The sequence below is a fragment of the Rissa tridactyla genome, chromosome 1 (assembly GCF_028500815.1).
Source record: "Rissa tridactyla isolate bRisTri1 chromosome 1, bRisTri1.patW.cur.20221130, whole genome shotgun sequence".
NCBI lineage: Eukaryota > Metazoa > Chordata > Aves > Charadriiformes > Laridae > Rissa > Rissa tridactyla.
The window spans coordinates 182,038,426-182,065,124 of record NC_071466.1 but is presented as its reverse complement, the minus strand read 5'-3'; the positions used below and the strand labels follow the sequence as shown (position 1 = coordinate 182,065,124).

The 26,699-nt window shown below is 44.1% G+C and overlaps 1 protein-coding gene across 1 annotated transcript in view; it reads right to left on the bottom strand.

Annotated features, from left to right (window-relative positions):
* WIF1 (WNT inhibitory factor 1) overlaps positions 1-23,583 on the bottom strand; it is a 46,819-nt gene extending 23,236 nt beyond the window's left edge. Inside the window, exons 1-2 of the mRNA XM_054181355.1 lie at positions 23,450-23,583; positions 23,184-23,323 (exon numbers count right to left, since the gene is read on the bottom strand). Coding sequence (XP_054037330.1) covers positions 23,184-23,323; positions 23,450-23,582 — 273 coding nt within the window. The 5' untranslated portion in view covers position 23,583. The remainder of the gene's footprint in view (positions 1-23,183; positions 23,324-23,449) is intronic.
* Positions 23,584-26,699: the final 3,116 nt, after the last annotated feature.

The following is a 26,699-nucleotide window of genomic DNA, read 5'->3' as shown; positions in this document are numbered from 1 at the left end:
AGCAGAGAGGTGGAGCAGATAATCTCGAGACCAGGCTGTCTGGTCTAGGATCAGCCTCATCCCTTCTGTGACGCTGTGCTCTGCTAACTTGAGCAGAAGCCCCAGCAGCGTGTGAGAGCCCATCTGCCTTTAGCTCCTGGTGGCACCAGCAAAGCACTCATGAGCTGGGTAGAAAGGTCGTTATGAAATTCCTGATCAGCCCTGGCAGCACATCCACTCGTGGGGACGGCAAGGAGAGCCCAAACAGCATGCAGGGGCTACACTCCACACAGACAGGCTTCAGAAGGTGTTGTGCAGGCACGGAGACCTCAGAGGAGGACTCACAAAACAATAGGGAGGGAAGTGATGAAAGTTTTTAAGGGTGGGTTAAACACATGGAGTATATGTGGGAGGGAGAGGGGACGTGGAGAGAAGCAGTAAAGGAGAGGAAAATTGAAGTCTGGGGTAATGTTCAAAAGCCTGCTCTTAATTAAAGATATTTTTTTCCAATACAATATACCATGCCAAAATATGAAAACAAGCCATAAAGTCAGATTGTGAACATTTTTGTTTTCAAATAAAACTTTGGTTCAGAAAAATAATTATATGTCTCCACACATCTATAGAATAGTACAGTGAGTGAGTCAATGCCATACTGTCTGTTTCTCATTGGTTAGCTTTGATGTTTGGTTATATCTAAACCAGGTCATAATGGATTGAGATATTAAAACATTATGTTCTTACTATTCTAGTAAACAACTGGTAACTAGACCAAATAGCTCCACTCCCTTATTTCCATTCCATCCACACTGTTGTAGCAGGTCAGCTTGTGAGCCAGAGCCCTGATTTGCAGGAAAGGAACTGGAATCCCATTTTCTAGAGTCAAAACAATGCCTTAAGGACAATGACAAAAAAGAAGGTTCGCTGTGGGAAAGGGGACCGATTGCTGCATAAGCCACGATCCTCACTGCCTTTCAAGGAAGGAATTCCTCTAACCAGAGTAGAGGCGTAGCAGTGATTAGTGCCTGAGGCAGGAATACGTTCTGCTCACACCTTCAAAAGATGGGAAGAGACATCATTGCCCAAGCAACAGGCTGCTCAGGAGGAAAGCCACACATTGCACTGGGGGAGATACCTGCTCTCACCATTTCTGTACAAAGGTTTGTACACCTGCTGAGTTGACAAAAGCTGGGCTGCTTGAGATGATAGTATCTACAAAGACCTGAAACACCCCATGTAGATCCAGCTAGCATGACTTCAAAGTTATGAAGCGTGTGCTGCAGAGTATGTTTGCAAATCATGTGTGCTGGACTGAGTTGGTTAAATTTTTATATCAAAATTAGATACAAAAACCACAGTCTAGCAGAGTAGTTTAATTCCTCAAACCTGTGAATCTGTAGCAAGATTTGGCTGCCATAAATCCTATCTGTTTGGAAAAAATCTGTCTTGACGCAATCCCTACATCCAATATCCAGTATTGTCCTGCTGTAATTTGAGTTGATTGCCAATTAACTTGCATTAATCATCATGACTGAAAAGCAAACAACACGCTCTCAGCAAATATTTACCACGCTCCAGCCTAGCATGAAATTTAGTCATGATGGTTGATTGAAGAGATAGGTCTGTGCAATTAAAATATTGTTTAGCGACTACCATACTACCATAATGTGTGCTGTAAGTGGTCATTGTGAGTGACCTGGTAGTGAGAACAACATTTCCTTGGATATTGTTGAGAGATACAGGCAAAATCCCCATAATCTATAATCCCTTTTCCATCATAAAAACATTCTTATGACTGTTTTTTTTTTAAACCAGCCTACGAATTGTCTGGTATGTGAGGGGCAAACTTCAGTAGTGAAGATGAATCTTAGAGAAATGGTATTATCAGAGGTAATGGAGGAAACAGGGTTTGAGATAAATTGTTGATCTTTGACTTTTGCACACTCTGCATGTATGGAAGACTTTCTGGTTTTGGCTTGACTTCAGGAAGCACCCAAGGAAGAATTTGCTTTGTTTTTGTGTAAAGACTTTGTTAGAGACCCTCAGAAACCGAGGCAAGGGCCCCTGCAGACCTTGTGTGAACAGTCTGGGGACTCGGTGCCTTCAGGCAGCAGGTAGCCCCATGCAGCTGCCCTTTAACAGTTCCCCATGTAGGCAAAGCCCTCAGCAAAGGGAGGAAATTTCGTTTTAGGCAAATAATTCCATGGTCGGGATTAACTTTTATGGACTTTAAATGGCTGTTTTCTATAAATCAGAGGAATTTAAAAGGTTATAAAAATAACGAAGCCCTGTAACAAGTATTGTAGCAAACATCTGTCGGCAGTTTGGTTTTAAATTATATACACTTAAAATTCCTACAGAACTCCAATCCTCAGTACAAGATCTACTGTGTTAGAGTTTTCTTATCACTCAGATGCCATGTTGTGCCTACCTTGTTTTTGTTTCATATTTAATCAAAGCATTCACAGGAATGTGCTTTAAGTTTTCTTCATTTTACAGGAAAGGTGTAGGATTAGAGGTAATGGTAATACCTGAAGCAAAGCAGAGTAGCTTAAACTGTTGTATGTCACAGCTCAATAACCTAATGAAATCTGCAGCCTTTCTAACAAAGAAAAGAGAACGTGTGTTAGATTTGCAAGTAGATGTAAGAAATTAACTATATTTTCTTTTCATTATTTTAAAGAGATCAGCGCTGAATGTTCTATTCTGCTATCAGTTAAATGAAAAATACACCCTAATGCCATTTTTTTACTTTTAAAGAAAGAAACTCATCAAAAAAGTTCCCTTTTATCCCAGATCCATGGATATTTCTGGCTATGCATGCACTGGAAGATTCTAGTATGCATTATCCATAGCAGATGCTCACAGCTGCATATGTCACAAATAAAATCACAAAAGGAGGCAATGTATGCGTTCGTTAGGTGTTTACAGCATGGACCATTGCTTCTCCAAGATATTAACTGCATTAGGTCAGAGAAGTTGGTCCATCTATGTTCCAAGACGAAGCATGAAGCAAAACGAGATGCATTTCAACAAAAAGGGGAGGCCGCAGCCGCACTGCACGTACCAGGCTGTCGAAGGAGTCTGGCCAAAGTATGAGAATGTTTGTCAGCAGCACGTTTTGTTACTACAGCGCAGTCTAGACACTGCTGTAATGAACAGCATAATGATGCCTCCTTAGACAAGCAGATAATAAACTGTGGGTAAGCCATTTTTTGCACCTTAGCGTGACACTCCAGGAGACTTGCCAACAGTCCCACGAGGCAGTCCCAAAGTGGGAGGCTTAACAATATGCAGTGATATAGAAACATGCTCCGAGAAAACCAATTTAGGCAGAAGAGAGGATAACCTGCCCGTTTTCCAGTAGCAGCTGCTAAGGGTATGGGAATGAACTGAAGCAGCAGGATTAACGCAAAAGGAAAAACAGAGATATTTTGGTGTTCCTAAAAAGAAGGGCCCAAATTAGAATTCAGCGAAATGAGCCATTTCAAAGAAAAATGTATTATGTGACAGTGTTAATTACACAATGCTGTGGAGAAATACACACAACTCCACTTTATGTCTGCTTTCTTCACGTTAAGAAACCTGTGGCACTGAACAAAATCCATGCACGAGGAAGAAGACTTTTTTAACAATGGAGTGAATCCCTGCATACAACTTTCAACAATAACCACTTGTGGTTTTAATGGTTTTATAATAATAAGAATGCTACAAAAACTCTCTGATTTTATCAATGGAAGATGACTAACTGGTGCTTAATGTCTCCTGTGGCATATGACTGTGGATGGCAGATCAGATTCTCCAACAGAACGATTTAGAAAGCTAGAAAACAGAAATTTCTTGGTTGCTATGAAAAGGAGCCTCAGATTTTGAAAGGTGACGCTGCAGGCTTCCAAGAATGCTTTGCACAGGAGAGATGGACAGAAATCGTTGCAGAATACATTAGCTTTTCCTCCAAGTAATGAGAAAAGAATTTCTGTGAAAGTAAGTAATACAAAGAAATCACTGTCAAGAAGCTTGGTGAGGCCACAAAGTATAAGATTTAGATTACATTTAGCAACTGAGTTTCTGGCAGTTGTCAGCTCTTTGGCAGACATGGGAAACAGGCCGGCTACTTGGTCATTTTGAGCTGATATTTTCTCTTAACTGGACCTTGAGCTCTGGAAGCACTCTAGCATTTGAAGAGGACATTTGAAACCAACTCAAGACTGGAAGCTGAAGGGCTTGGCAGAAAGAGTGGGGTTTGAGAGGGATACCAGTGAAAAAGAAAAATCCAAGTATGCCAGCAGAGTGTTAAGTTTGAAACTCATCCTCACATGCAGGAAAAGCAGGCTACCTGAAACAGAGGGCCAAATAACTGCCTATTGCACATTCCTCTCCATCGTCAGCCTGCTAATGAAAATACAATTTGGGTTTAGATCAGAGGTCAATCCCTTGATGCAGTAGGTACCTGCAATGGGGGCGGCGGGGCCACTCCACAAGGCTAAAGCCTTGGAAAGCAGCATACGGGCAAACAGATCCACAGCTATTTCCAGGTAAGTACAAGCACACCGACACAAAGGCATGTGGCATGCAGGATTTCTTCAAAAACAGTCACAACAAATTCACAGCCCCTCATTGAGGAAAGTCTTGGAGTTTCTCACTCCTTCTCTACCTTCCTTTATTCAGAAGCAAAAGAGGAAGCAAGAGCACACAACGCCCCATATTTAGACATTTTCTTGTTTAACAGATTTTTTTGTAACGTATTTTATTACTGCTTCACTAGAGTTACTTTTGAGAAAATTAAGCTAAAAAGGGACAAAATCATTAGGGTTTTGACAACTATGCACATTTAATTACATCTTGAAAATCTCTAGCAAGAAATTATATTTCTCAGCATGAACCAGGCTGGAATGTATATGCGGTGCACAAGTTTCCTTTAAATTGCTTTCTTGCAGATGAAAATTAGATAACTCTGCCTTAGGGAAGGGAAGAGAAACAAGCAATACAGCAAAAAGAGAAATAGCATTAAGAGTTCAGATTTAAAAAAAAGCAGAAGATACAGAAGCCTTCATTATCTTCAAATATTTAATGAAATATATTGTTCTGGTATCCTGAGACTTGGTAAAAGCGATTCTCTTGAAAAGTTATTTCTTGTTCCGCCACAGGAAGGGCTAATTCATTCTTTTGTCGCTCAGCAAAAGATCAGTGCTCTCTCCAGTGGAGATTTCATAATCAGGGATGTTCAAAATGCCAATTTCCTAAGGCTAACAAAAAAGGGGGAAACTGTTACTGCACCTTAGAGAAAAAACCTAAAATACTGTCTCATCAGGTTAGTTCCTAACAAAACAATGCTGTACAGGTCTACTACCAGCACCTGCAACACATTTATGTGGCTCTATCTACGTTGAGAATAAACTGCAAGGTTATTTGCTTCCCCTCACATCTTGTAAAATAAGTGAAAACCTTGGCTGGCTGGTCCTGGGAGTGCAGCTTTATACAGATTAAGACTGTTACAGTTTGTACAGTCTGTACAGAGACGGACTGTTTGCACTTTCAGGATCTGGATAGATTTATTTGTAATTAATAAGGTAGCCTGAAAATTCTTTTCAGAGAATGTCAAATAATTTCAATAAAACCCTTACAATTAGGGAAATGATTGCACTAACAAGCATTTAGACCAGTATGATGGAGGTCTGAGGAGACACTACGTTTAATTAAACAGAATACTTTTAAAAGCACAAATGTAAACCTTAGAGATGGTGGCTCATCTGACGTGACGAGAGAAAGTTCACAGCTGAAGAATAAGCTAATCCACCTCTTGCATGGTGGTAAACATGGATAATGCACACAGATTCATTTTGGCCGTGCTTCAAACTTCCAACCCTTTGTTCTTAAGCCTCACAGGACAGCTTTGAAGTTGAGGATAAAGCTCCTCTAGCACACCATTACCAAAGAACAACCTTCTGATTATGATCTCATGAAAGTGTAATCAATAACTTACACAAGTTAAAAGCGTGGCAAACGGCAAAGGTCACATAATTGGGCCTTTATTGAGTCCATGTGTTTCACTCTTGGCTTTAACTGGCACTCCCGTATAATAAATATCTCTCCCTAAAATGTAAGCAATGCACTTTCTCAAAAGTTATGAAACCTCACAGCAGCTTCTGTCAGACTGGAGTCCCTCTAGGGTCTCAAAAGGGGGATGCTTCCATTTTTGTATACCCAAGTGACAGAAAGTTTGCAGCACGCCTCTGAGTGAGAGTTTCTTTATTTACTGCTCTTTATTTACAAGCAGATAATGGTCTTTAGTCTTGTATTCCAAGCAAAAGAGTGTTTAAAAGTTGTGGTGAAAAGGCTTTGAAAAAAAATCAACTCTTTCCTGACTAGTTGTTACAAAGACTTTCTTAACACTGCTCTCTTTTTAACATCTGCTGCACGGATTTTTCAAATGCCATTTTTTGTGAATATCCAGAGTAATTTTGTTCTTGTTTTACAGGTTGACATTGACCACAGCAAATTCTAGATGTGACCGTGAAAGAAGGACTAAATTTCTTATTTAAATAGAATGTTTGATCAGTGTATCTGAAAAGAAATTTGTTTGTGGTTGTACCTGAAATTACACTGATTTGTCTACTGAGACAAGACCCCGGTATATGGACACATATTACTGTAATATTTCCACTTACCACACAGGCCTCCATATCATTATGTCCTAGGTAACTACCCTTTGAATTTTTCAAAGCAAGATGGACTTATGTTCACAGTAAAGCAAGGAAGTATTACCTCATCCCCAGTTTCTGATGAGAAACTGAACAGTTTCTACCAACAACTTTTCTGTCTTTCTGGCTGTTTGCATAGGCAGGGTCTGCACAGCTTCATCCCTGGGTTACGGTACCAGTCTCACGGGGTCCAGTCTTTTCAGTTAAGGTCCAGAACGGTCCAGTGTATTTCCCAGCATTTAAATGAAGTATCTTCTTTAAACCCAGCTCGTCCTCAACTTCCTGCACACTCAGAGGAGAGAGACCAGCACTTGCAGAAGAAAATTCAGCCCAGCCAGAGTCTGATTTACCTGCTGTCTTGAGCTGCCTTTCTCACTCTCCCTGGGTGCAGATGGAGTGTATTCGCAGTGTTGGCATCTTCACGTGGCCTGGACTCTGTTGACTTTCTCTGCGCTGGTTTGGTTTGCTAGCAAAGTCATAGAATCATAGAATGGTTTGGGTTGGAAGGGACCTTAAAGACCGTCTAGTTCCAACCAGTCTAGTGGGACGCCTTCCACTAGACCAGGCTGCTCAAAGCCCCATCCAGCCTGGTCTTGAACACCTCCAGGGATGGGGCAACCACAACTTCTCTGGGCGACATGTGCCTGTGCCTCACCACCCTCATAGTGAAAAATTTCTTCCTGATATCCAATCTAAGTCTACCCTCTTCCAGTATGAAGCAATCACCCCTCATCCTATCACCACATGCCCTTGTAAAAAGTCCCTCTCCAGCTTTCTTGTAGGTGACCTTCAGATACTGGAAAGCTGCTATAAGGTCTCCCTGGAGCCTTCTCTTCTCTAGGTTGAACAACCCCAACTCTCTCAGCCTGTCTTCATAGGAAAGGTGCCCCAGCCCTCTGGTCATCTTCATGGCCCTCCTCTGGACTCACTCCAACAGGTCCAAGTCACATCTCAGAGAGGTGGCGAGTCCTGAATGCCACTGCAGCTCATGGGCTGCACTGCAGAACACAGACAGTTCTCTGCACTTGGCATCATTTCACTGAGTTTTAGCAATCCTCTCACCTAGTTTAAGCAATCCGCTCATCAAAAATGTCTTCATTCTGCCCCTAGCCACTGCTAGTGTACCAATCCCTTCCTACTCTTCAAGGCCTGTCCTTTTTGCCGTTCCCTTCTTCTTCTCAGAGTCTTTCTTTAGAGGGGATTCAGATGATGAACATGACAAACAGCCACCCTGGTTTTCGTTTTTTCTCCTTCTGCTATGGTCTGTTTCTTCAATGGGGTTAAGAAATAGTCCTGGCACTTTCTAGGTTAAAAGCATTGCGCAGATGAACTTAGACAAAGACAAAAGTAGTGTTCTGATACAGGCAGTGCTGGCACGACCAGGGCAAACCTCTATTCGAGGAAGATGAAAGAAATTAGGAAGACTTAAGACAATCAGGGTCAGGTTGACCTTCCAGACAAACCCTTTGCACACACTTGTAGGAATGAGTCCTATGCAGAAAGGTATGAAGTTTATTTTGGGAAAGCTACATCCTTCTGTTGTTTTGGGTTTTTTTTACTCTGGATAATGTGACTTACCATCTGTTAGTATAAATCCTGACAGGGTGGGACAGCAGCTGGAAGTTCCCCAGAAGAATGTTTTGCAGAGACTCTAATCTCATCTTTATTAGAGAAAATGCCAGTGGGGCAGTTCAGCTTCAGACATGAATGTGTGGACCTCCCCAAGACCAAATTTACCTCTGATGAAAAAAGAGCGGGAGCCTGAGGACAGCAGAAGTCTATACTCTGCTTTGAGACAACTGCCCCCTTTGGGATTAAAGACTTGTGCTAAAATCAGAGATGTAATTTATTCCTTGACGCACAGCTACGGTAAGCCTGCTCTGCTCTTGCAGACCGAGGCCAAATTGTCCTTTTTGTCACTCAATACATCCCAGATGTGCTGACAATCCCTAACTTCTGCTGGAGTCAAAGGCTGCTGGAGGTTCTCCAAATCCCCCAAACTAAATGAAGTGAGTAGCTCTGGGCTGAGTGTGGTCCACGGTATTTTCAGGAAGAAGGAAATACTGGAGCAGAACGACATCCCGCACTGCAGACTTTGCTGAGCTGTCAGGTCTGCTCTCTGCATCACCACGGGGCACAGAAACGCAGTGCTCAGCACAGCAGCCTCTGGGTCAAACCCTCCTTGTCGCCTGCAGCGGTACTCGCTGTGATACCAGTCAGCTGAGTCAATTTTGTTCGGTTCTGCTTGAATTTCTACCAGGGTTTGGGAGTTGTTTCTCTGTTTTGATTCGATTTGCCACATTTTCTGTAGCTCGCAGTACTGGGACTGCATCAAGGCAGCCTGAGACTGTGCTGTCGCAGTCCTACCCTCTTCAGCCGTGGCCGTGTGATGAGCTAACCAAGACAGCAGATCAAGTTAAAAATTAATCCCTTCTTTCTGCAGGGATAATTTTCAGCCAGAGCAGCTCCCTGAGCGGCTGCATCAGCACTGGCACTGGAAAGAGAATGGAAACGTGTGACCAGGGATGGGAAGGAAGATGGGACAGTGTCAGCTGCTAGCCTGGCTGAAGCTGTTGTGGAACGGCACTGGAAGCGGGGCATTGGCAGACACCAAATTTCATTATCCTCATGTGGAGAAGCAGCTAAGCTGAGAATCGCCAGCGAGAAGACAGTTCCTCCGATGCACTGCTGAAACCAACAGAAACTGCACCCAGATAGGGCACACAAATTCCCAATGGCACTGCCAGAGCCGTCATGTGGACACAACGCTTTTCATCTCTGAGAAAAATGAAAAATCCAAACACATGATGCCTCAGAAGTATCTGGCTATTGTTCATTAAGGTTATACACTGGGAATAATTCAAGTTGACTCAGGTTTGTCATGTTTTTAAGCTTGAGGCAGTTCATGTTAACAGGTTTCTTTGGAGCAACACCGGATTACAAACACGTTTCCGAAACGTGACCAGGGAGCTCTACTCTTTAGACGGAGCATGACGCATCTCTCAGGAAAGTGAGAGACGTGCCAAGTGATGCCTTTCTGACTGTGATGTGCCACTGAGGTGTGCTGTGCAGCTGAACGTCTTAGGAAAATGTTGTACAGAGTCTTACAGAAGAGATGGGACAAGGATGCTGCACCAGGAGGCTTTTGTGATCACACTAGCCACACGTATGGTTTGCCACTGAGGAAACCCACTGGTCAGGGTATGACCTGTCTCAGCCAAGGATGATGCAGTTCTGGCGCAGAGGTGAGGCCCACGATCTGCTCCTTTTGCCCATGAGGTGCTCAGGAAAACCAGCCTGGAACATGTGCACTCCTGAATCAAGTCAGCCTGACGCTCTGCCAACAGCCTCTGCCGCTGTGGTGGTGCACACAGCATATGGGCTCCCTCCTGTGGATCTCCTAAGATGTACCAGAGAAGGACCATGCAAGCACAGCTCTGGAGCAAGCACAGCTGAGGAAGACACCACACAACCTGCTCCCTTCGGCTCCGCTCGGAAGAGGGACTGTCCCACACCCTCCGCAGCGTGCGAGGAAGGAGATCCTGTCCCTGCTCCGCTCAGAGTGAAGAGACACACTGCTGTCTAGACAATGGGATTAGGTTTCTGCAACATGGAAACTATTTTCAAACTTTTAAATCTCTGAAGGAACAAAGTGGGGTTTTTTCCTAATCCTTTCTACCTTTCAATCTTTTTTTTTTTTTTAAGGAAACAGAGGAAATGCTATACAAAATTCACTTGCGTTAACAAAAAAAAGTTTCAAGAAGCCTTATGGTATCCAGTTAAGCAGTCAAAAATCAGGAAATACCAGTGAATAATGCTGTATGGGCAGACTTAACTCTGTCTCGGTTTTTACAGGACATTAAAACCTCATCAAGAATATGAGCCCACACTAATTCTCATCTACGAGACATAACATCATTCAGCTGCTTCTGTAACTGTGAATCTGACACAACCAAAGAACTGTTGCTGAGGTCCTGCGGGTTTCCTCAGGGTCAATGGCTGTCACAAACGCTGAGTAGCCTTCGAAAATCTGTCCCATTAAGTGAACTGGACACATTAATATGCAGATACACAGTAAACCACAGAGCTGCAAGCTGCACAGTACAAGACATGCAGAGGTCTAGGGAAAATATGCTTGCACATGAAGGCCAGCTACCTTAATGTAACAGTTTGTTGCTGTAACCTTTCAATTGTATTTAATAAACTGAGATGCGTATGAATTAGGGGTGGCAGAAACCAGAACGCCACAACTTGCTGACCACAAGATTCATTAGAAATCTTTTTTGGGAAAATGTGTATGGAAAAAACTCGTAAGCCCAAACCATGTTGGTCATATGCAAATATACACATATATTTTCAAATGCAGATTTTTAAAGCAGTAGAAATCTGTTTTCAGAAAAAATATGATTTATCTGTAGGCTATAAACATACTCCTAAAGGATAACAGGTGAACAACGCACCTCAGTTAGAAGGTTAATTTTCCATGATGTGCTGAAAGGTTTGTTTAGTTAATGGTTGAGTTTTCAACATGCAGGTTGTCCAAATTTTAATCCAAGGATTTTTGATTTTTGAAAGAAATGTCTTCAAATATTTTCTATGCATTGAGAGTGGTCAGTAGCTCGTCTTGCACTTGCCAGAAATATAATTTCGACTTTACCACAGGAAATAATTCAACTATACCACCACTAAATCTGGCTTATCTGGAAGTCTATAATCATAAAGAGATAAAAAGTAAGCTTCACCTAAATATCTCTACTGCTTGATTATTGTCAGAGCAGATGCTTATGCATTTAAAGTAAACTGTCCTGTGAATGTGGCTGGGGTAGCAAAACCAGATTTGTTGTCAAGGCATAATAATAATGTGTGAGACAGTGTTATAAACTCTCATAATCGAATATGACTTCAAGAAATTCTGCTCAGGTTATAACAAAAGCCCTCCTTTCTATGTCTCACCATGCTTAGGGAAGACCCTGCGGACCGGCTGCTTCCTTCACCCTCCCCTCTCATGGGTGGAATAACCAGACACAGCCCAAGCAGGAGACGGGCACGACTCTCCTCAGAGCAGAGCGGGTTAGTTTGGGGATCCTCTTCTGTTTTGACGGGGGGTGGTTATAAAGGAATCGGAGAGGGAAGACTCTCACAATACCACTTTCACAGAAGGGCAATGGCCATCCCTTTCTTTCCATCTCTCACAAAACTGGCTTTCTGCTTCCCACTCTTCATGAGACCTCTGGCCTGGGGAAAGGAAGAAATCCTGGATAACCCGGCTATTCTCCATCACCTGCTCTAAACCAAGAAGCAGGGAAAAGACCTTACTGCAGTCACCTCAATCTTTGCAGCCAAGGACAAGAAACATGTACTAACTTAGAGACAGAAGTTTCTGTTGGAGTTGTTTGGGTTGGGGAGAGGAGGAAAAACAGAGATTTCACGAGTACTTGCAGAGGCTGCGAGCTCTATACCTCCAGGTAACCATTCCTCCTGCCAGCAAACTTTCAGATTCATCATCCTTTTAAATATTTCCCCATTAATTTAATTGAATGCACTTATACTGCTTGATTGTATTTTACAGGATGAGAAAACCTTACTTTTGGTTGAATAAAAGCCTTATGTAAGTTACATACTTAGGAATGTTTTAAATCTTGTAATTCTACTGTTAGGTTTCAATTAATTGCTGTCTAAACAAATCATAGTAACCGTGGCATCATGGCACCAACTGTATAAATTATAAAGTCTACTTGACTGCAAATGTTTGCCAGGACAATTAAAAAGGGTCCATTAACTAAATAGGGTACTCACACTGGTAGAATTCAAATGAGAACTCCATTAGTAGGCAGCGTAAGGCACAGACTTTGTCCCATCAAAGGAAAGCTACTGGCATGTCAAGAAAAAATGTGAAACCCAAGTGGTTCTTGATGTGATGAAGGCTTCTAATTTCTGTCTGTAAGGGACAATATAAGCTTCTCCACCCTGTACTGACATGTCACAGCTCTGACTGGAGGGGAGCAACATGTTGGGTCAGAAGCTTTCAGCTGCGCTCCTTTGCCAACACAGAAATCTGATCATGCCTACACAATCTGAATAGATGTTCCTGTGCAAAACTGGAAGGAAGGAGATAAAAAAAAAAATCACACAAAAGAAAAATTAACCAAGGTAATGAACAACATGCCCTGCTAGCAAATTATTTCCCAACTCTTAATATGGCTATGTATTTCATCTGTTGCTTGTGATTACAGAGCCGGGTAACCGCATTTTGCCTCTCCTCCCTCTCTGGCCGATGCCGGTGTGCTCTGCTGTGCAACCGGCTTGCTCTCCCTGAATGGAATGGAGTCCCACATGGAATACTGCAGGCATGTAGCTGCTTGACTCTATTTGATGTATCTGTGGCTTCCCAAGGAAAGAATAAATTTGTTTCAACTTGGTCACTCAAATGGACTGTGTTTCAACAGTTCAATTTATTTCCCAGAGCCTCTGCAAGAAAGAGAACTGGCTAAGGCCCAAATGTGGAAAAATGAAAGCAGTGTTTATTGCAGTTTAAAAGGAACAGGCTGAAGCTGGTACTTGTACTCCTTACTGAAGGTGTTCAGTGGACTTGACTATTTGCCTGTGTGGTTTTTAGTCTCAGATTCCCATCGACCATATCAATATTCACACATTTGCAAGTTGAGAGCAAGTAGAAAACATTGCAGGGAGAGCCCATCTTCTCCTGCTCATCAACAAGTTGTGATCTCTCCATGTCTTCCTTGTGATCTCAGAAAAAAATAGGTTCATAATCGCAGTACTGAAAGCTCTGAACTCTTTCTCTGATGGTCAGGATGGTCCAAGAGCCTGCCCTCCTCTCCTCTCCTCCGCTGGCCAGCCATCGCTGCGAAGGCTGGCTCTGCTACTCTCGCTACCGGTTTCTGTGCTTCAGTGCTCAGAGCTGGTGACAGGTCTTCTCATTAGCGGACTGCTGTTTGGGGAGTTTGTTTTCCCTGGTGATGGGCCAAAACCTGAGGCTGGGAAATTGCCAGGTTCGATCTCAGGCATATTTAATTTCCTTTAGGATCGGCTGGGTTTCGATAGCTGTTTATCCAGGCTAAGGGGTAACTTCAGAGGATTTGTGGGACCAGCTCTGAAAGTGGTGTTTGGTGTCCAAGTTATTTATTGACGTATTTGGCAGTGATGGCAGCAAGTGCCGAAGCAGTTGGATTCCACCAGCTGGTTGCAAAACAAAGCAAACTTTCATACTAGATGCAAAAAACCCAGGGGTCTTCTTGTTGTTTGGCTGAAAAAAATCCACCCCAAATCTTTGTAAGCCTTTACTAAGGCATTTCTGTTCACACGTGCTTCTTCTCCAAGTCAGACAGACTTGTCAGGTAACTCCTCCTCAGCATTTTCGTGCAGCTGAGGGGTCTTCTATGAACGGACTATGAAACCACATACTGTGGTGGATTTCAGATATCATAACTGGATAAAGTCTTCTCAGTGCCTCTGTACAACAGTATCACTGTCTTTGCTTTATTTATATTATTTTTTCTGAGGTAGATTTTGGTTTGCCGCTTCGCTGTGGTTGTACAAGATAGTCTCAGTTTTCTGTTCCTGCCTGGCCCATTTTTTGTTAATGGCTGGCTTGGGGGATGAGAGGAGAGCAGTGGATTTTGTTTACCTTGACTTCAGTAAGGCTTTTGGCACTGTCTCCCGTGACATCCCCACAGAAGAAGTGGGGGAAGAAGAGGAAGTAGAATTTACCTAAGTGAATTGGACTGCTGCACTGCCAGACTCAGGGGGTTATCATCAGCAGCATGAAGTCTAGCTGGAAGGCCAGTCACTAGTGGTGTACCTCAGGGGTTGATATTAGGTCTCATACTGTTTAACATCTTCATTAATGACCTGGACATTGTGACAGAGTGCACCCTTAGGAAGTTTGCAGATGATACAAGACTGGGAGGAGTGGCTGATACACCAGAAGGTCATGCTGCCATCCAGAGGGACCGCAACAGGCTGGAGGAACAGGCTGACAGGAACTTCATGAAGTTCAACAAGGGGAGGTGCAAAGTCCTGCACCTGGTGAGGAACAACCCCATGCAGCAGTATATTTTGGGGGCCAAGCCACTGCAAAACAGCTTGGCAGAAAATTCCCTGGGGGTCTTGGTGGACACCAAGTTGACCACAAGCCAGCAATGTGCCCTTGTGGCAAAGACGACCAACAGCCTCCTGAGCTGCATCAGGCAGAGTCCTGCCAGCAGGTGGAGGGAGGTGATCCTTCTCCTCTGCTCAGCCCTGGTGAGACACACCTGGAGTGCTGGGTCCAGTCCTGGGCTTTCCAGTGCAAGAGAGACATGGACATACTGGAGTGAGTCCAGGGAAGTGAACTCACTGACTGGAGCAAGTCCACGACATGAAAGGATGGGAACATGCCTCACAGAAGTTTGAGGAGATGTCTATTTTCCCTTATTTAGCTCTTTCTTCTATGAAGTAAGTGTAAGGGAAAAGACAAATCTTCTGCAGGTTCTTCTACAGGTCTCATTAGGGATTGGGAGAACCAGTGGTGCAGGCAGAGGCCCTGTAGGACTGTCAGCTCACACACATCATCTGCTAGAGTGCTACCCAAGGGGAAAACACATCTGATCTCAGTGCACGCATACTCATTGAGCGGGACTACTGTTACTTTATACAATTAGCTCAGCTCAAAGTGTCACAGATACACCAGGTGCTTTTTGTACGTGGTTCTCAACTTTATTTTGTATAAGAAGAGCCAGTCTTTCATTACATTATTACATACATTATTACATATATTTTATTACAATCACAGTTTATTACAGCTAAGATTTCAGAATGTCAGTTTCCACAAACCAAACAGAAGGGAAAAAATGCAAAGTTGACTGTGCATTCAACAACCTATCCAAAATGTGATTGATTCTGTGTTGCTTCCATTTACAATTTAAGAAAAAAAGCCATTTACTTAACAGAAAATACCAATAAAGCTATCTTCTGCCTTTACTGAAACATACACCTGCAGCACATCTACTACATTTTCTACGTATAATTCACGGCAAAGAACACTGTGTCTTTTGTTATGGAAAGACTAAGTATTGTAATGCAACTGTCTGTTCTTTGCTGTGCATTTCGGGTGACCGCACTTTCCACCATGTCTGGGCTACAGTCTGATGTAGTGAAGAGTTTGGCCACAAATAAACAGCTACAAAGCAAACAAAAAAAGCCCAGCAAAACAAAAAAATCTAACACAGATGAATAGCAGAATAAAAGAGACCAGTAGAAGTGAGGTAGCATCTTTCAAAAGGTGGAACTTGTACAAAAAAAGGAAAAGGAAAAAGGAAAAAGGAGAAAAAGAGAAAAAGAGAAAAAGAGAAAAAGAAAAAAAGAAAAAAAGAAAAAAAGAAAAAAAGAAAAAAAGAAAAAAAGAAAAAAGAAAAAAGAAAAAAGAAAAAAAGAAAAAAAGAAAAAAGAAAAAAAGAAAAAAAGAAAAAAGAAAAAAAGAAAAAAAGAAAAAAAGAAAAAAAGAAAAAAGAAAAAAGAAAAAAGAAAAAAGAAAAAAGAAAAACAAACCCTGGCAAGCCACAGGAAGGTGAAACAAAAAAGGTTGAGATGCATTTTCTTGAAAGCCCTAAAAATACTAATTAAGAACTCATTGCTCTGAGCTAAGGTATACAATACTTAAAATTCTGTTCTACGTGATGCAAGTACCTACTACAGATCACTGTTTTGAAAGCTCTGGGTCACACCGTATTCCTTACACATGTGCATGCCCTAGGAAAAGTGTGGTTTCTTACATTTGTTTTATATGTACATAATTCACTTGGCCAGAAGCAAGTCATTCATACTTCTAGCTACCCAACAAAACCTCTTTGGAAAGCATGATGCCAACAGAAGAAGTTACATACATTAAAAATTCTTCTAGTTAGTTCTTGTTATGGTTAGTTCTTACTTTTTACCCCATGGCATTACTTGTAATGGCATTAACTTCAGACCACTAAGAACATACTTGGGAAAATGCCTGTAAAAAAGAGGTGATGTTGACAGAGAACATTTTCACTTCCACAAAGAAGAGGAAAGCAACACAGCCTGCATGTTGTATTTCAGAAAAACATGAGGAGAGAAATCTGTACATTTTCACAAAATACAGTCAAGAAGCTTGAGGTGTCCTGTTAGTTACAGCGCTTTTCAACAGTTATGTTGTACAATGCAGCTACTACTGTAAAAGCAGTGAAAATATTTTATTACTTAAGCTTTTTTTTGTTAAAAATGTATTAGCATATTTATAGAAAGGATAAACAATGAAAATCTTGAAGAATGCTTTATTTAACGCAGCTTTACACTGCTGTGTAAAAAGAATAATTGTGTAGTTTACACATATTCCATGTAAATTACTATGGAAACCAGATGTAGCTTACACTACAAGGTGCCTTGTAACTCATCTCTGCTGAGCAATAAATCCCCCCCTTTTCTTCTTGGCAGAACTTTGAGAAACTTTACTGCTGTTTTCTATCAGCAGATACAACAGATGGCTGGCACATGCCTGCTTTACTAAGAAAGTGGGATCTCTACAGCATTACTTTGATCCCTGGTGGCATGTCTACAACACTGAGACGCAAAATACCACAGCTGAGCAGAACCTAAATATTAAAGGTTTGGAGCTGTGCTCTCGATATGAGAAGCCCCTGTCTAAAAATCATGCTCACAGTATGTAAACATCTTCACATTCCACATGGAAATTTTGGTACAGAGGTCAGAAAACAAAGTGTTTCCTCTGTTTGGTGACATGAAACTGCAGTGAAGGTACTACTGTAAATCCCAAGAGTGCGAGTTTATGCGATTGCCTTGACCAAACTTCCAGAACAGCCATACTTTTATTGGGAAAAAAATTGAATTGTGCATGTGAGACATTTTTTAAACTGAAAAGCATCACTGTAATCACTAGGTATGAATAAGATATTTACAAAAAGTTCAGCAGTTTCTTTGAACAAAAGTTTCCTTTGAAGAATTATATGTTTTGAAATTCACTGGGTTGTTTTCTTTCAGTTCATCAGAGAAATAGCGATGTTTGAATGGAGCACCCTATTGCATCAATAATGCCCTAAAATTGGTAGTCTTGTAGCTTTCCTCTGGGCAAGGAAACAAAACTTCTCCTAGCATAGCTGGATATTCCATTTTATCTTCATGGTCAGGCTACATCTCAGCAATATATGGTAACTCCAGAGAAATCAACTCAGCTATTTGGTGTTGATGGTCACATGAGAATTAGCCTCCAGGAGCTGTAATTATATACCATTCCTAAACTCCACTTTAGAATATAGAAATGATGCTAGGTAATGCAGTGATGACACATATCCCCTCTTCTTAAGAGGTGGGCATCTTTTTGCTTTACTCAAGGTTATCAATAACTCTTTGGTCAGAAGTAACCCAGCCTTCCCAGTAGGGATGGGTCCAACTGCCTCTTTTAAGGGCCCCAGGGACTACATTCTGGGATGCCCCCTTGACTCCTGACACTTGTGCTCCTGTGACCAGAAGCACTCCCAAACCAAAGACCTTTCCCCAGCACTTGATCCCCTTGTGCACACGTGCACTTCTCCTGTCATAGGGCAGGATCACCACTGTCATATCCCAAGAAGGCATGCATCCAGCAGCACAAGGCTAGATACATCTTTGGCACATAATCTACGTGCAATATCCGGGCACCAGGAGATATACACATGCATCCTCCAGTCACGTGGGTCAAATCCCATCCGTGCACCAGCACAGGACAGAGCATTCAGGTCTCACACCATGGGCACGCATTCAACCGTACAACAGGAGCGGACCTGTGGGGCACGCATGACAGTTGGCAGTAGGAAGCAAGCTGCTGCAACAATTCATCTCACCCCAGGTACTTCCCCGGTATGTGAAAGGAAGAAAGCAGCCAGGGCAGGTTGTGGCCCAGACTGATTGGTTTTGTGGATCAAACCAGAGATTGCTGCAGAACTAAAATTCCAACTTGCTTTTTGGTTTCTTTTTTCATGTCCCGTCTACTAAACCATACTAAATCAACCCGGCTGCTGCTCTGTCACTGAGCGCTTGCTTCCTCTGCACTGGTCAACCATTTATTTTTTTTTTTATATGGTTCTCTCCCACCAATACTCACTCACATGTGAACTTAATTTTATTGCTGTCAGAAGTCCCACTGAAAGTTAAGCATATGTATTGGTGTTTGCGGATTTGGAGCTTAAATACCTGTCATAAGTTCCTAAATGCTGTAGAGATGATGTTATCACCGCAATCTTTGGTACCTTCCACTGGTGGACATAGTGGAACATGCTGCAGCATTAGCGAGCGCAATAGGCTCTATTCCTCTCTCACTGGGAAGTCTTTCAGTGCAATCTTCCCCAGAGGACAAGACCTCCAAAAGCCATTATTCTTTCTTTTGCAAAAAACCATACAGAATAAGAACAAGAAGCACGCCAGTAAGTTCTAGTGGTTACACAGATGCCTATTGTATGCTACATATTGCCACCGATTTTTGCTTTGTTAAACCTTGCGAAGCAAGGAGCAATCTTTGTAACCAGCAGTTTACCCAGATCACCTGTTTTTCTAAAGAGAACATAACATCTGTAATCTTAAGTTTAAATTCATAGGTAAAAACATAAGGTGCATAAAAACATAACAATCCTGTTCTGCAGTACTCTAGCCTTCCTGTAAATCCTCGCTCTTCTGGACTTCACCAGAAAAAGCAAGTATTCAGCACCTTCAGACCCTTAAATTTGGGGTTTCTCCTAATAATTAATTAGGACTAATGGGCTAAGGACTAGAAGCAAATGATGCTTTTCTTTGCTTAATGTTTTCTAGTGAAAATGGCTTAAATTGTATGTTTACTATACAAAATCTTTTCCACAGAAAATGTCTCCAGGGCACAAAGGCCACTGTATTAGAAAGGTAACATCTAAATGTAGGGGGCTTTTACCACTTCAGTTTAGACAGAATACAGGTATAAGTGAGTCCTTAAAATGTTCCTTTCAACAGACGTTTTTGAACTGGAATATGGACATACGCAGCAGCGCAGGACTGAGAAGTATTCATAGAATCATAGAATCGTTTAGGTTGGAAAAGACCTTCAAGATCATTGAGTCCAGCCGTTAACCCAGCACTGTCCAGTGCAGGAGACCTTCGATAAACAGGCAAATACTCTTGAACTCATTTGATCAGTAGGCATCCCAGTGAGTTACTGGGAGGTTTGTGGCAAAAGCGTTCTCACAGCAGGGTCAGAATAGCAATTTAGGCACTGGTCTGTCTTTCCTTGCTAAGGTTTTTTCCCCATAATTCTCCCCCAATTCCTTCTGTAGAGGTGGTTTAAAGGAAGAATGCACTGGTCTGTCTTTCCTTGTTAAGGCTTTTCTCCATATTTTTCCCCCCATTCCTTCTTTAGAGGTGGTTTAAAGGAAGAAACCCATGCCCACACAAGCTGCAAAATCCAGTAGAGCCCCCTAACAACTTACTAGTAAACTGTTGAAACTCAGGCCATGGATATTTCCCTGGAAACAAGGGCGGAAAAATCTTGGCCTGCCACTCCCTGGGCTGGATTACTTACTCACCTACAACTTGGATCATTATTTATCCCAGGAGCAGGTAGATGGCATCTACCCACAGGGTATTTATATCCTCTTTCCACAGGTGTAAACACGGCAGGAGAGACTTAGCCCTACCCTGCTGGAGATCCCAGGTGTGGTGGGTTGACCTTGGCTGGCTGCCGGACACCCACCCAGCCGCTCTCTCATTCCCGTCTTGTTGGTATCAGGGCTAGCAACCACATAATGACGTAGACAGGATCTCCTCCATCTGCTCAGAAGTCTTATATCTACAGACCCAAAAGGAGCCTCGCTACTGCTAAAGGCTGTGCCATATACTACTCACAGCCCCTCAAAATTGCAGCCCTAGAGAAACATCTTCAGATCTCATGTGGGATACAAGGATAAGAGGTCTATAGGACACAAGATACAAGACTCACAGAGGAAATTATTTCTGTTATATCCAACCAGGAGACAACTGTATGCTAGTTAACAGTTGTTTCACAAAAAGTAGTTTAGTACTTCAATATCTTGAATGCCTTTCTTCTTTCACAGAGTGCTAGCATTTTTTCCTTTTCCTTTCCCTCTTCCTTTCTTGCCTCTCTTCTCCCCTTTCCTCTTGTCTCACCTTTCTTCTCCTTCTCCCCTCCTCCTCCTCTTCTTCTCTTTCCCCTTCCCTGACTCAAGAAATTCCCAGACAAAAGTATTCTGCCAGACTAAAGGCAAGAAGTATTTAGTACTTTCCTGGACTTGTCAATGGAAACTTCTAAGAATCTGTATGCTTAAAACCAAAACAGAACAGAAAAAAAACTGTTAAAACTTACTCATTTCCACCCCTCATAAAATATCAGAAATTCTGTGACAAAGAAACTGCGTTCTTTTGCCACAAATAACTTTTATCCTACTCTATTTGCAACACTACTGTGGGCATTGTTCAGTTAAAATCCATTAAAAAGGTATTCCAATGATCTTGTTGCCCTATGGGCTACAGAAGAAATACTCATGTTTTTTCCAGTCCTTTCTCATCCGGAAAAAGTCTGGGTGGCACAGGGACAGTAAGTGCCCTGGTTCCACAGAGGATAACAAGAACTGTGGATAACAGACCGCTTTACTCAAACACCTCTAAGAGATGCAAAAAACCAACAGGACTGTTTGTGCCACGAAAAAGTAGACATTTTGGCTAGGTTGTTAAACATGTCCATTTTTCCCCCAAACTCCTAAAACACCAGAGGGTTGAAACTTCTGCTTTAGCTTAGGCTGCTGTTTGAAATCCCACTCTTCATCTGCAGACCTGCATAAGTACTTAAATATCCACAGCCACTAGACTGGAGTGCCAATGTTTATGTTGACTGTACACACAGGTGAACTTGTAAGGAGTAGATAGATGGGCTTATAACCTCCAAATGCAGGGTCTCTCAGTTTTAACACTTGTTTGACCCATAAATATCTGAAAGTTAACACTTGCTGTTCTTGGAACACAGTATGCGATGATGTTACTTTAGCCATTCAGGTATTTCACATACTAATTAGGTTTTATCTAACGGGAATTCAGCAAAAAGGAGGAGGAATAACGGGTTAAACACCTTTGCCCCTGCTCAGAAGGGATTTTGTCCTGCAAGTTGCATCAAGGGGAACACTCGCCTATGCTGTCTTTAAGCCTGTGACTCTTCTCACTGAAATCAGTGCTACAATCATCTTTCCCTAATGAGCTACCTGCAGGCAGCAAAGGAGGGAGAAGCTAGCACAAGAAAGAAGGACAAGAGAAGAGGGATAGAGTTCAGCCTGACATCTCATCCTCATTTCCAAAAAGAGGACAGCAACCGAAGCTGGCAGAGAAATGGAGCAGGAAATATAACCCCAAAACATACTAATTATTTCTAGGTATTTAAATGCCAAGTCTTGACGTACAAAGTTGTTTTCTCTGTGAAGCTGGACTGGAACGCCAAAGACCTTGAGCAAGTCACTTAGCCTTTGTGAGTAACTTTAGTCTCTCCACGTTCCCCTCCCTCTCTAAAAGAGGAGGTAAAGTGTTTCCTAAAGTTAAAGGCTTTATGAGGACAGCAAAAATTACAAGGGCCTCAGAACAACACCTCAAAGCCAAATGAGTCCTGTAGTTATAAAGTGTATTTTAAAACGACCAAAACCACAACTGAATTTGTGAAGCTGCAATTAGCTGAATTATACAACCAATTTTCACTTGACTGTTTGAAGGTAAATATTGTTTCATCTTCACCAAGCTCTTTATTGTACAAAGTCAATGTTCAGCATTGCAAAAATGAATTCATTTTATCTGTCATTTTTATGTTACAGTGATTTTTTTTGGTACCCATGATAACGTATGCTAACGTGTTTCAGCTTTATGCAAATCCAACATATGTTGTCAGTGTGTCAAATCGTGCATATGTTTCTTCATGAAAATATGTCACGCATTCTTATCTTTTCGACAAAAGAATCCAAGGGAATCAATACACTGCAGATTTACGGGGTTTGGCAATTCAACTTGGTAAAATTAAGCCTACAGAAGAGAATTGTTGTTTACCAGAACTACGTGCTAAGCATGCACATATAGTAAATAGAGATCGATGAATAACCTGTAGTATATGTCCGTAAGCTAAAGAAAGTTGAGGGAAAACTGCATCCAACTACTGTCAGGTAAAATTTTATTAAAAGTAAAGGCAACTGGTGTCTCCCTCGTTAACTCTGGCTGTCTGCTCATGCCCCACCAGTGCCCGAGACACCCGTCTCTCCCACGCACTCAACAATCCCACCTTCCAACACACTTCCCCAGCGATCCGGCCGCGCTTCTGGCTGCTCCCTGCCGCCCGGGGGGCGAGGGGCACGATGGCAGGCGCCCCACACAGCGCCCCACACCCGGCACGCCCCGGAGAGGGTTCCCTCAGCTATTCCAAAACCAAACCACCTGCCTGGGTTTAAAGAGCGGCCCCCCCCCCCCCGTCTCCGCACCTACCCGTCCCGTCGCCTGCCAGGTGAAGTTCATGGCGTGGATGCTGACGGGGATGGCGGGCATCCTCTGCTGGGCTTTCCTGAAGTCGTGGGTGAACGGGGCCATCTTCCCCTCGGACACGATCAGAATATCCTCCTCGAAGCCTGCGAAAGGCAAAGGGGGGGGTGTGTGGTGGGGGCAGAAAGCTGGGCGGCAGCCCCGCCGGGATCCGCTCCGGACGCCCACCCGCCGCCGCGGCAGCCGGCCCGGGGGGAGCGACCCCCGCTTACCGATGAGGACCCGGGCTTGCTGGGCGTCGATCCACATGTAGAGGGTGTCGGGCTGCCGGGGGGCGGCCCGCAGGCTGCAGAGGCTGAGGGCGCCGCAGAGCAGCGCAGCGCACAGCCGCCCCGACGGGGCCATGCTCCCCGCACCGCACCGCACCTCACCGCGCCTCCGTCCGCACCTCCTCCCGCTACCGCCGCCGCTCCGGCCGCTCCCGCCCTCTGCCGCGGGGCGGCCCCGGCGGCGGCGGGGGCGGCGGGAGGGGGGCGCGGGGCGGGGCGGGCCGCGCAGGGCATGCGAGGAGCTCGGGGGTGGGGAACGCCTCCGGGCGCGCTCCTGCCCCCGCTGCGGGGGGCGGCGGTGGGGTCCGTAGCCGGCCCCCCGCTCCCCCGGGCTCCGAGTGGCCGCCCGCCCCCGCGGGGGTACGGCGGAGAAGCGGGTCACGCTGGGCGACATACACAGCTCCTCTGTCACGGGAAGAGGGTCGCCATGGCCCCTGCACGAGGTGCCGCGTGTCCCTGCCCCTCGCCCGGTGGCCACCCCGCATCCGCAACCCGGCGACCGCCACAAGCCGCAAAAGCATCACTGCAGACATGCGGGAAGAATCATAGAACCATAGGGTTGGCAGGGACCTCTGGAGATCATCTAGTCCAACCCCCCTGCCAGAGCAGGGTCACCTAGAGCAGGTTGCACAGGAACGCGTCCAGGCGGGTTTTGAATGTCCCCAGAGTTGGAGACTCCACCACCTCTCTGGGCAGCCTGTGCCAGTGCTCTGCCACCCTCAAAGTAAAGAAATTCCTCCTCATGTTTAGGTGGAACTTCCTGTGCTCAAGTTTGTGCCCATTACCTCTTGTCCTGTCACTGGGCACCACTGAAAAGATCCTGGCCCCATCCTCCTGACACCCACCCTTTAAGTATTTATAAGTGTTGCTAAGGTTCCCCCTCAGTCGTCTTTTTTTCCAGACTGAAGAGACCCAAATTCCTCAGTGTTTCTTCATAAGAGAGGTGTTCCAGTCCCCTGATCATCTTGGTAGCTCTCTGCTGCACCCTCTCCAGCAGTTCCCTGTCCCCCTTGAACTGGGGAGCCCAGAACTGGACACGGAAACAAAGTTCATAGGAGACAGCCGCCTGGTACACGTGGTGTTTGGGCTAGGGGACCATCACCAAGATGGCACTTGGGTGCAGGGGGTCCTGGTGGCCAGCCGGGCCACAGAGCTAGCCACCAGCCCAACGGTGTAGCAGGGATGGCTCTTCCCACTTCCCCCAGCGAACTGCGCAGTCAATGGGACAAGGCCTTTCACCTTGCATTTGCCCGAAGGTCTCAGGAAACAGTGGAGAGACTCTGAAAAAACACTGAAGTGTTGCCATTTAGACAGAAATTAGAACTGACTCAATATAGAAACTTAGTAAAGCCGAAAGAATTTTCTATTCAAAAAGCTATTTAAACAGAATCATGCCTTTTAAAGGAAAAAATAGTTTCTCATTTTGCTGGTTTCTTTCATAAGAAAAAAGGCAAACTTTTTAAAAAACATCTAAAACTAAGCAGGATAGGAAAAGTCTGAGTAAAACCCCCAAGTTTCTATGTGTAATGTTCTGGAAGGAGCAGGAGGGTACTCTCTGCCTCTGAATGTTTCCTTGGATGCTGCTGTGCTCCAAACCATCCTGTTAGTGTGACTGCAAAAGTCGCCTCTGGATTAACTGCCTAAAACTGAATTCTTCAGGTCATGGAAAACAGCATGAAGTTGGTCTTGCTTTTCCAGACTGATCTATCGGAGCAGAGTTTGCCATGTCAGCTCACACACCTGGGAAAGGTGCTGAGCTGCGTCATTATTTTTCATTTTCATGTGTGAAGAGCGTAGTCAAAGTGGTAACAGTGATTCTTTTTAAGCAAAAAGTGTAAGGTTCAACACATGAAATAACTTTGCCCTCCTGATGACATGCTGTACTATGAGTTTTCCTCCATCTCCTTCTGAGGAACCTTCTGCCGCCATCGCTGGATGGCTTCACTAATCCCATATTGCTGTTCCTGTCCTGGAGCAGGCATCTGTCCCTCATTTCTGCTGTCCTGCCTCCTCAGGATTTTATTGAAAAATTTCCCAGAGCAGCATGCACGCGTACCAGAGAGAAACACGCACGCCCACATATTGTGTGTATGTATGTATATATGTATACATTCATAAATAAGCTGTAATTATGAAGCAGAACATTAAAATGACACATGTCCATTTCCTATATACAAGTACATGTAAGGCACCTGCTCACCTCCCAACACTTCCCAACACTTTTCCTCCCAGCTTCACTGCATTTTACAATGGGAAGCTGGGACACGGGGAGGCAGCGACTCACACAAGTTTACCCAAGGCACACATTTGCGGGCAAACATTGTCTGGGACACAGTTTCCTAAATCCTCAGTTGGATCCCAGGTAACTTGCACAGCCGGAAAAGCTTAGGCTCTGAAACCTGGAGTCAGCGTACGTACTCTAACAGAAACGCGCCCACTTCTAGATGCTTATTAGATAAGGGTGATTATTTACTATTTTTATTAGTTATTGTTATTTGTTTTGTGTAAAAAGCCATACACACTCACCTGTGCGTACCCCTGACTGACTACATCCAGTTCCAAGGATAACCGCGGGGGAGGCTGCTCTCGGATTGATGCTTCCCGCCTGCTGAGAGCCCTCAGCCGCTGCTTTCACCTCCTCCTGCCCGCTCCGGGAAGGCGGCTTCCCGGGAAAACGGCTGTCCCGGGAAAACGGCTGTCCCGGGAAAGCGACTCCCCTGGGAAAGGGGCTCCCCGGAAATGGGGCTCCCCGGGGAAGCGGCTCCCAGAGAAGGCGACTGCCCGGCAAAGCGGCCCGGCCACCCGGCCGCGGGCGGAGGGGCCCGGGGACGCCGTGAGACTGCCGGTGCGAGGGCGCCCTCTGCCGGCCGCAGCCGCCCCCTGCAAGCCCCGGCGGGGGGGGAAGGGGATGGGGCGGGGGGGGGATGCCGCTCACTGCTCTGTCTGTCGCGGACCTTCCTGAGTAATCGGCTAAGCAGGTAGAGAGATCAGCCTTCAATAGGTGTTCAAAGCAGGTCCCACGCCAAATAAAGTTACGTCATGGGGAGACTCGGGATAGCTGTAACAGAACAGATATTAATTATTTCGGAAATTTACTGCCCAGGGGTTTGATTTTAGAAAGCAGAAAAGTATTTTGATTTTCAGAATTAAATACGATTAATTTTTCTTTGCTTCAAAATATACAGGAAATTTT